At 37.7% G+C, this 11,260-nt stretch overlaps 1 protein-coding gene across 1 annotated transcript; it reads left to right on the top strand.

Annotated features, from left to right (window-relative positions):
• Positions 1-705: 705 nt before the first annotated feature.
• Positions 706-9,581, top strand: PPAT (phosphoribosyl pyrophosphate amidotransferase; the record flags this gene model as incomplete). Its single annotated transcript, XM_057420319.1, has 9 exons — positions 706-909; positions 2,003-2,115; positions 2,233-2,378; positions 3,327-3,399; positions 5,107-5,258; positions 6,487-6,614; positions 6,892-7,113; positions 7,935-8,055; positions 9,410-9,581. Coding segments are annotated over exons 1-9 (1,331 nt in total), but the record flags the coding sequence as incomplete, so codon positions are not given.
• Between the last annotated feature and the right edge of the window lie 1,679 nt (positions 9,582-11,260).

The raw sequence follows: 11,260 nt of genomic DNA, 5'->3' as shown, positions 1-11,260 counted from the left end.
GCACTAGAAGGATGTAAGTATTTCCCACAGGCAGTGGCAGAAGCAGGAGTTTGTAGGAGGGCCTGGAATCCAGTCTTTAATATCTACTCTCTGTGTATGGTTTTTCAGACTGTTCTTGCTACTGAATTACCTCCACATAGTGCTTGTTGCCAAATGATGCTCCTGATGTTTGACTAGAAAGTTTTGATGCATTTTTGCTTCACATAGAAGGCAACCTGGCTATATGAAAAATCTGTTTTAAGTAAACAGTGACATCTCTTGAGAAAGCTTTACTTCTGACATTGGCAAGAATGACAGTGGGATCTAACAAACATTATCATGGGCCCAGTATAAAAGTAAATCCAATATACTGCCATCCTGTAAAAGGTATTATTTACATAGAATTTCCTTCTGGCAGTCCTTTTGTCTGGTGTTTTTAAACAATATGTTTGTTTTGGTAGCGTTTTTCGGAAGATGTATTTTTAGTAAGAGAATAGATTGTTCCATGAAAATCCACAGCACAAAGATGTATACTGCTTTATTTAAAAACAGAGTAATGGCATCTGGTATATCACTGTGACACCTACTCAGCTTCTTTCCCATGTCTTCCCAGTTACTTGCCTTTTCACTTAGATTTGCTTGCTTTAAAAACAAACATGAGGAGAAATTAGAAAGTTGCCAGGAAAACAAAACTAAACAGAACTTTTATTTTTTCTCCCAAAGGGAATGGGTCTTATAAATCACGTCTTCAATGCAGACAGCCTGAAGAAGCTGTATGTTTCCAACCTCGGTATCGGGCACACAAGGTACTCCACCTCAGGAATTTCTGAGCTACAGAACTGCCAGCCTTTTGTTGTAGAGACTCTTCATGGGAAGATCGCTGTGGCGCACAACGGGGAGCTAACAAACGCTATACAACTCAGGAGGAAGGTTGGTATCCCCAATACACTTGCTATGACTTTTCCTTAATCTTAAGCTGCTTGGGGTAGTGAGACAGCACCATAATCAAAATAGATCATTTGGGGGGGGGGGGGGAAAGGTCCCAGGGAGGGGAGGCATTTGTAACTGTCTTGGGGGATAATTCACCAGTCGTCTAGACTGATGGTCACATTCCTATTGATCGAGTGTTGATAGTGTTTGGCTAGAATGGTATGTGCTAAAAAGGCAAATAAAATTTAGCAGATGTTTCATTATGAAATAACACCTATGATATATTCCATCCAAAAGAGTTCATATTCCTGCACCGAAGCAAATGTATGGAATGCCCAAAGGAGCCTAGCCCATCGTTAATCAGAGCCACAAGAGTATAAACAGATGGGAGAAAACAACAGTGATGAGGAAATGTAGACAGTGGCAAATCTTTTCCATGATTGTAAATGATCTCTTAAGATAAAAGTTAGGAACTGTAATACATACAGCATTAAATGGGTTGTAATAATTAGCTAGATACACTGAAGATTCTCTTTTCCTTTAGAAGTGTAAATACACCAAGGCAGAATAATTAGGCTGACGAGATTCAGCAGACTTTTAAGTTGTGGGATTTTCATTTTTTAATCCCATTCTGTTTCCGTTCACGCCTCTTTTTGTTGTTGTTGCTCTGTTCCTAAATCACCATTCAGCCTTGTTACCTCTTTCTGTATCTGCTATAGGTGATTACATATTTTCCCTTGTATATTTTTACCTCTCTTCCCAGAGCAAGCAGGAGGACAAAGCTAAGTAAACAACCAAACCATGAATTTGTGCCCTGAATATTGTTGTTATTAATTTTGGTTGCATGCAGGGCAAAGGATGAGGTGCAAAGGGAGAAATGTAGTACCAGTCATAGATGACTGTATCTGCTCTTTTATCATATTTGGTTTGTTGGAAGAAGTTTGATGTTACTGTGATCTGATCCACTGAAGCGGGGATCTGTTTAAAAACATTAGTTCATTGCACAAAGGTGTTGTTCAGTTAAAATCTGAGCAGTGTTACGTGGGATTTTTCTTTTTAATGTTGTTAACACTTTTGCTTTGTGTCCTAAAAGCTTATGAGGCATGGTGTAGGGCTGTCGACCAGTTCTGACAGTGAGCTGATCACCCAGCTGCTGGCTTTCACACCTCCTCTAGAAAATGACGATACAGCCGACTGGGTGGCAAGGTGAGGAGGATGGGTTTCAGAAGCAAGAACAGCATCTCAGCATGATATGTATGCAGCTGTAAATGCACACAGCTGTTTGTGTGACACACGATTATGTTCACCTTCGTCTCATTTCAGAATAAAAAATTTAATGAATGAAACTCCAACTTCATATTCATTGCTAATTATGCATAAAGACATAATCTATGCAGTACGTGATCCATATGGGAATCGCCCACTCTGCATTGGTCGCCTTATTCCAGTAGGGGACATGAATGGAAAAGGTAAACCATACACTCATATTCATATAGTTTGTGCCTGAAATCACTGATATATAAGTAATTAAAGCTACATTTACTGAGAAGTAACCAGGAATATGCGATGAAAAGGTCAGGTTTGAAAATTTAAAACAACAAAAAAATGTTGGTAAGGAAAAAAAAAAATATAGAAAGTCTGGAAATATCTTTCCTGTTCCCAGCAAAGGGGAATTCTACTTGCCTGATGTCAGTGTCAGAATTAGGCAGCCCAGCTGTAACAGAGTATTTGTGAAAATGTAATTAACATCTCATAAGCCGAACAGGAAAGCAGGGATGAACAGAATCACAGAAGGGTTGAGGCTGCAAGAGACCTCTGGAGGCCCTCTGGTACAAATTCCCTGCTCAGGCAGGGACACTTAGAGCTGGTTGCTTGGGCCACTGTACAGTCCAGAAACAAGTCTGGTTTCTTCTTTTCTTCTGTAGTAAGGTGGCTGAAAAGTGCTGGATTATTGGCAATACATTTCTAAATTTCGAGCACTCCTGGTCACAGGTAGTATGGCAACAGAAAACTATGCAGTAAGTTTATGGAGAAAATTATTTGTGTTCCTGTTTAGCCTGCAAATCAGCATTTTCCATGGAGTGAGATTAGAATCTGTTTGTATAAAAATAATTTAAAGGCAAAGTAGTAAATGTTCCCATATCTTCACAAAACTTGGTAATTTTAACCACAAGAAAAAATATCAAGACTTTTTTAAAGCATACAAGCATTCCTGTGCTGTAGGAATTCAGTATGTTATTTTTTTCTTTTAATAATATTACAGAAACTTTGGAATTCTACTTTTTGGTTTTAAATTATAACAGTCTTGTGCACTTGGCAACCTAAACGAAGCAGATACTGCAGCAGAAATGTAATGGTGTATGGGGTAACAGTAACAAGAATTGTGGTCTGACTCCAACTGAAATCTTTCGTTTCAGGAAAAGATAACAGTGAAACAGAAGGATGGGTAGTCTCTTCTGAATCCTGTAGCTTTTTGTCTATTGGTGCAGAGTAAGTGCCACAGTTCTCGCTTTATCTGAAATCTCTCCTCAGGCAGCAATTAAACATTAAGCCTCAAATTGCCAAATACCATAACCTATTACAATATGAAAGACATGAAAGAATAGTTTGTTGAGTGGTTTGGAGGTTTGGTGGTTTTTTGGCAGTGCTCTTTTTTGCCAGTTTATTATCGTGAACAGATCAGTGTAAAAGAAGAATTATGTGTTCAGGTAGTCACAGTGAAGACAGCTTTACTGTGTAGTCTTTACTTTTTAATTTTTGACTTTTTAATTTTAGGCATGTTTGCAGCAGAATAACAAAATAATTCTTCAATCACAGAAAGGTTACACTACTGGTAGCTCACAGGGTGGGTGGACTAACCTGAGCTGTAGCATATGCTGTCTAACAAAATAAGCTTGTTTGAAAAAAATGATGGGCACCTGAATCTATTTCCATATGTGCCAACATCCATCAGAGCCAAAACATGAGATCACATTTACATTACCGCTCGAGCTAAGATCCTCTGAAAAGAAAGGTGTGATACTTTTTCTGGACAAAAAGAGATGGGTAAGAGGCTCTTTAAGAGACCACAGATTTGGAGTGGAAGGCAACTGTGAACTAGAACATGATTAAAGTAAGAAAAATTATGAGGAAGCATATTTAATTTTCTAATCGGGCAATATAACTGTGCATTTTGGGACTAGACTAGTAAGTAAAGTTGCATCCTCTTAAAATAAAACTGTGAAAAAATTGCATTAAGAACACAACTACCAAACAAAAAGATATGTAAAGCAAAATGAGGCAGCAATGTGACAGCACTTTAGAGGTCTTAATTCCATTCTGCAGTGTTTTATTGCAGGTGTGGTGTTCTGTGTTCCCTTGATGTAACTTCTACCCTCTCTCTGTAGGAACTATAAGCTGTTGGTAATAGGGGCTTTCTTGAGACAATTTATTCTATGTATGGATAAAAATAACCATTTTCTGAAACTTCTTTAAAATCTCTGTTAAGAAAAGCTTATCATGCAGGACCATCAGCTGAAGCCTGTGGGCTTTCAAAGGAAGCAATTTTGTCTGAACTTCTTGTGTAGACAGTGCTGCTCTCTGCTAATGCCAGTATTTTGCCCGTCAATAATCACAGATTTGCTCACCTCTGATTTGTATCTGCAGAACATTTCAATGCTTTGGGATAGATTTAGATTGAAATTGTTAGAATAGCCACCCAAGGATCTAGAAAAATGTTTAATAAGGTTAAACACTGTAACATAATAAACCTAACACTGTTCCATATTGCTTCAGATAGGAGAACTGGAATGTAATTTCCAGTTAGCTTTACGTTCATTCTGGTTTTTTATATTGCATTTTAATGTTAATTAGTTTTCACAGGAAAGTCCTCTAGTATTGATCCAGGACTAAATTATTAAAATATATTTTATCTCAGTGAAGCCTGTACTAGACTTGAGTATTGTACATCTCACATATAGGAAGAATACCATAATTCTCAGGTGCCGAGAATTTGTTTATTGCTTTGGAGTATCAATTCATACTGTTTTAGTAAGGTTCACTTGTCTTAGTGTGTTGGTCTTAAAAGCCTCCAGGTCACATCCTAAGACAGAAGCAAATTTTGTGCTAGGATGTTCCTGTCAGTTGAATCTTTTTAATATTTCAAAACTACCATCCAGGTTCAGGACATTTCTAAATGCTGTGTATTTCTCTTTCAAGGTACTATCGTGAGGTCCTTCCTGGAGAGATTGTGAAAATATCCAGATACGACGTCCAGACACTGGATGTTGTACCAAGACCTGAAGGAGATCCGTCAGCATTCTGTATCTTTGAATATGTTTATTTTGCAAGACCAGATAGTATTTTTGAAGGTAAGAATATAATAATGTACAGAGCTCCTTCCTGAATAGTGGGAGATGTTAATGTGGAAAACAATTACTCTGGAAAGGATCTGGGATCATAGATGCAGGGTACCACTGACTATGAGCTTGATTCACCTTCCTGTTCCTGGCTGTGCATATGGCCTCAGTCAGGCTGCCTGCCTAGTCCTATGGAAGGGATGAGGAGCCACAATCATGATGAAGGTAGAGGAAATATCCCTTAAAAGTGAGAGTCTTAAGAGAGGAACTTTATTGGTTCTTGGAATACTTTTTTAATGACTTCTGAAATAGGGTGTGAAAAAAAAAAACAAACAAAAACCAAAAAACCTCAAACCCAAAAAACAACCTATTTTGGGATTTTCTTTGCAAGAAAGGGTTACTTCAGGAAGATGCTCTTAATATAACTTGTAAATCTATGCATTATCCAAGTACTTGGGGTAGTCGGTTGTCAGTCTGATGCTTTTATTATTTCAGTAGAAGTCATCAAAAATTACCTCACTGGCAAAGATATAAGGCAGGACTCATACCTATCAAAGAACCTATTTTCTTGGCTTTCTATGGACATGCCATCTGTTGATCCAATACAGTTCCCCATCCTCATAAAGCCAGTTTCACCCTACATCCCTTTTTCTCATGATCCTCTTGCCCTTCGAATATCCTCATTTCTTACATTCCTCAGTACTGCTGCTGTACCCTTGGCTGTGCCTCATCTCATCACAGTCCCTCCGGTTCCCTCCCATGCTGCAAGTCCTTTATGACTTTAAAAGCTTCTGAGGCCTCTTATGCCTTTACTAATTTTGGGGTAAATTTTGCCTCCTGATTCAAAGTTAGTAACTGGACAAAGGCAAACAGCAGGATTACACAAACCTGGTCTGCTGGGAACAGCAGCCTAAAAATAGAATATGCATGTTATAAACAAGCAGGCATAATTTCTACTCTTTTCCTTCTTTAAATACATTTTGTATCATCCACAGGACCTTTAGTTACCTGATTAGGGCAAACTGGATTTTAATTCTCTGTGTAGTGATATGAATATGAATGTTAGAATATGGCATTATGGAAGGAAATAAAAAATGACCTTATGTGAGTGAATGTTTATTAGTTGTGGAGCTCTTCTCACTGACTCCTATGCCTGAACTTGCCAGAGAAATTTGTACAGCAAACTGAGAGGAAATCTGAATTATGCATACGAGGAAAAAACACTTCTTGCTGTTCTTAGGTCAGATGGTGTACTCAGTCAGGAGAAGATGTGGGCAGCAGCTTGCTATTGAAGCACCTGTGGAAGCAGACCTGGTCAGCACTGTCCCAGAGTCTGCAACCCCAGCAGCTCTTGGTTATGCTCAAAAGGTATATGTTAACCTGTCTTTTTCTCCTCCAAGCATATTTACAATGAGCTCTTTTTGTAATGGAATATAATGGTATGAGCTGTTAGTTTTGTATTGATAAAGCTTTATACCTTGCGTATGCACAGTATGTATTTTTCTGTCACTATTCCACTATATTAAGGTATTTCAAAGTTTTTTGGTTACTGTGAAGTCATACTAAGTCCTAAGGTTGCTTTAAAAAAACAGTAGCTGAGAATAACCAGCTCTTTAGATTTTAATTCTAACTCTCCTGTTTACAGTGTGGACTACCATATGTTGAAGTACTCTGTAAAAACCGATATGTAGGAAGAACATTTATCCAGCCAAATATGAGGTTACGGCAACTTGGTGTTGCAAAGAAGTTTGGCGTTCTGTCTGATAATTTTAAAGGCAAGCGAGTTGTTATCATTGATGATTCAATTGTGAGGGGCAATACCATTTCACCCATAATAAAACTACTGAGAGAATCAGGAGCCAAAGAGGTAAGTTAATTGTCAGCACAATACAGATGTAAACTGAAGACTGATAAGAGGGTAAAGCACTGGTCTTTATTTGTACTACACATGGTTTCCTTATTTAAAAGGGCAGGTGTGCAAAACAGACAATGCCTAGTGCATGTTTATTGTGAATCATAGAATCATAGAATGATTTGGGTTGGAAAGGACCTAATTCCAACCCCCCCTGCCATGGACAAGGACACCCATGACAGATTAAGGCATTTCTTTTGTATGACTCTGAAATTTGTGTGATTTAAGGGGTTACGGGGAGAGGAACAGGTCTCCATTTATGGAGCACTATCTGGCAGAGAATAGAAGGCAAATTAGTTAATATCAGAAAATCAAGTATTGGTGTGGTATTCCTGGCATGTGTGACCTGTTGTACTGCATTAAGTACAACCACATATTTAAATAGCACATGCCTTAAGTTACCAGAGCACACTGGGTTTAATTAATTAAGACTTTTTAATGAAATGGAGAGTGCAAGTCTGTCACTGGAGAAAAAATATTGCGTATATTTGATTTTGTAAACCAAAACATGTGCGTCAAGGACTGACCACCACAGAAGCAAAGCAAAATCAGGATGGGAACCTTTTACTATCATTAGGAAATACTGTAAAATAAATCCTAAAACTTTCTTTCTCTCCTGCTGTGTTGGCATCTGAAAAAAACCTTACTTTTAACTCTTCTGTGCAGTGCTGTGTTCTGTTCTTCATGATTATTTGCCTAACTGGGGCTTTGCTGTTCTGTTATGGACTACTGACCTTCACCACAGCAGTCTTGTTTGAAACTCTGTTTTTATTCAGGTACACATCCGCGTGGCTTCACCTCCCATAAGATTTCCTTGTTACATGGGAATAAACATTCCAACTAAAGAAGAACTCATTGCCAACAGACCTGAATTTCATGATCTTGCAAACTATATAGGTAAGTGCTACTCTTTTCTTTTTTAAGAGAGGGAGTTTTCACCTGTAGGTATTTTATTGTCCACATCAAAGTAAAAGCACAGCACACCAAGGCAACAGTGACAAAACTGACTAAAAACTCACCAGGCTGATACACTAAATTCTGCGTCATGAGTACCCTACAGATCAAAACAGTTTAGCTACACACTTTTTTTTAACACAGTGAATTATATTTCTCCAAAGAACAGAAAACATTACAATAATTGCATAACTGTAAGTTACAAATAAGGCGTGACAGCAAAGCCTTCCATACTTAAAGCTCCTTCTGGGAAACTTTTACAACAGTAGGCAAAACACCAGGAAGAAAATCTGTCCTATGATGAAAAGCTAATGTAGTTCTCACTTTCATGAGATGTTCATAAAAATATGTTTGGAATTTGTGAACACCCACTGTTTTTTCTACAAACTTAAATTTATGTAAATAATTTAACTGCGTTATATATTTCACTTTGAAAGAAATGACACTTAAAACTCATCAAAGAATGTTAAAAACAGTCTCAAATTCTAGAATGAGTCATGTTTGCAACAAAACAAAAGAACCAGCAGCTTTTGTTCTTTGTGATGAGGTAAATAATCTCTTCATAGGGTATCAGCAACAGAAGTCCTGAAGGCTTGTGAGTGAGGAGATCTATACAGGCATGGCCTACTGGGCTGCAAAATACTTTTTTAAATGGTTTAAGAACATAGTTGTAGTTACAGTTAGAAAACTGTAAACTCTTGAGTTCTTGCGTTAAATACTCTCATAGTCTAGTATTGCAATGAGTTCTTTTACACACAATCACTGTGAAGGTACACTGAAGTATTTCAAGTCTTTAAGTATTATTCACAAAATAACGAGTGAAATAATGATGTGAAAATGCTATCAAACTTTCCTACTGCTAGAACATTCCAATGAACTGCATTGTTTTTTAACATGATGGTCTTCCCCTCACCCAAGTCCCAGTAAGAGTTTGTAGTCCCAGGTGCTCAGTCTGGGATGCACATTTGCTACCCTGAACTACAGGGTAACTATGGGAAACTATGCAGAGTTCAGGGAGTCTTAAGACACCCTCTGGACTTTATTCCTGTTTTGGCAGTATGTGTGACATATTTGTTCCCATCTCAGAACCCTCAGTCTCTATTTCAGTGAGTTGCTCCCTGCACGAAGAATTTGAGAACAGAAGGCTTACTATGGCCTGATAATTTTTCATACACATTCTCTTTAGGTAAGGTTATCCACCTGACATCATAGTCCATACCATAATGTAACTGCGTGTCCAAAGAGCACTGCATCTGGTACAATATTGCAGCTTTAACTGATTCTTTATTTCCTCTAGGAGCAGACAGTGTTGTCTACCTTTCTGTGGAAGGGCTGGTATCATCCGTGCAGGAAAGCATCAAAGCGAGGCAAGAGAATGAGAGCAGCCTTAAAACCCAGAAGTCGCGTGTTGGAAAGATTGGTCACTGCACTGCGTGTCTCACTGGAGAGTATCCTGTAGAGCTAGAATGGTGAAGTGTTAGTGGATGGACATGAGCCCATCTGTTGCTGAATGTACCTTTTTCAAAGATTCCTTCTTGCCAATAGTTTTTTTACATTTAGGGTACTATGGAAAGCTTATTACAGCTAACCCATTACTGCTACTAAACCACAGTAAAGACTTACAGAAAGTCTGATGTGTTGATGAAAACAATGTAAGCAGATTAAAATACAAAATCATAGTTTTGATGCACAGTTGTGCCTTCTATTTTCTCATAAAATATTATAAAAGCCAAAGTGTTTTTTAATTATATAACAGTCCCAGAGGTGTTTGTTTTTTTTTGTTTCAGTCTTGCCCTGAAAGATATCCCTGTTAGAATTGTTCATAAATCATGGGTCATGTGGTGTAATTTCAGTTTACCAAATTCTTAATACAGAAGAATGTGAAGTTTGCTTTTCTCCTTTGGGAAAATACCGGTTTCTGAAGAATTAAGTTGCTTCCTCAGCAGTTCTTGCTTAAGCTTTTTAAGAATAGAAGTGCCTAACTTTTGCCAATGTAGCTCAACAGCCTTTATTAATCCCCAGCCTTTGTAACAGACTCTATGAACATGATGTCTAGTATATAATTTAAAAAAAAATGAAGACTCAGGGAAACACTCTGCCAAAAGCTCTCTAGTTTCATAACTTTAAAATTCTCTTTTTGAACTCCAGTGCAATTACATTATCTTCATGTGCTTTCATCAGTTGCCAATAGGATGTGGAAGGACAAAAAAATACTTGGCACTGCCATTTTTTTCCTGTTCTACATCTTGTTTTCTCCAGGACGAGTCCTGACAATTTCTGACGTGTGAGCTCACACTCAGTGTGCTTTTCACATGTCAACATCCAAAGTAAACCTAAAGTCAGTCTTCATTTTCAATAGTAAAAATGATGTACCAACTGAAGATTATGAGTTGTTTCGGGTATAGTCTTATTTTACTATATTGCTGCTGTTAAAATAGATGTAATGTTTCAGAAGAAAAAAGTTCTGAAGAACCATTAGCTCTTGAATGCATTATGTATTTTTTAACTGGTCACTGTATACATGAAGATCATTTGGACAACTAACCACTTTCTGAAAATGGTAAAGCACTTCTGGAAAACTACTGTGAGTTTACACACAATTGTAAAACTATTTTGTATACCTCGGTTTTGTTCACTGAATACCAGCAACTTCATTTTAGATTTTCTATTTAATATTGTGTATTTTGGCCTTATAATTGTGACACTGTTTAAAAAAAATAGGTAAGAGCTTCTTCCATCCCCATCATCTTCCATACAGTTGAGAATTACAGGACTGGTGATTGAATTCAAAAGCGAGCTTTCTTACATGGGGGCTTATAGCAATGGTGCTTGACAAACAATCACAACACAGAAGTCCCAGTTCAAGCAAGCATGTACAAGAAGGGGTAAGTTGAGCTCTTAGGTTAAAGATACATATGAGAAGCCCTTTCTATCAGAGATAAAGATGCACGGTTTAACAAGGCTGCAAGCAGAAGTCTACTGATTTACCTTAAAAATTGTCTCTAGAACAGACTGAAAATGAAACTTGTGCAAACATTCTTTTAACACGTTTTTAACAAAACTGGTATTTTTGAAGTCTGGCAATAATTGCTGAAATGGGATTTGAGCATTAGGTGGACTAATTCCTATTTAATGAGTCCTAATGCCC

Source organism: Pezoporus wallicus, unplaced genomic scaffold (genome assembly GCF_028554395.1).
Source record: "Pezoporus wallicus isolate ANWC-B61680 ecotype Strahan unplaced genomic scaffold, APGP_CSIRO_Pwel_v1 contig_5552, whole genome shotgun sequence".
NCBI lineage: Eukaryota > Metazoa > Chordata > Aves > Psittaciformes > Psittacidae > Pezoporus > Pezoporus wallicus.
The sequence above is the reverse complement of the archived record's forward strand: the minus strand, read 5'-3'. Positions and strand labels throughout refer to the sequence as shown.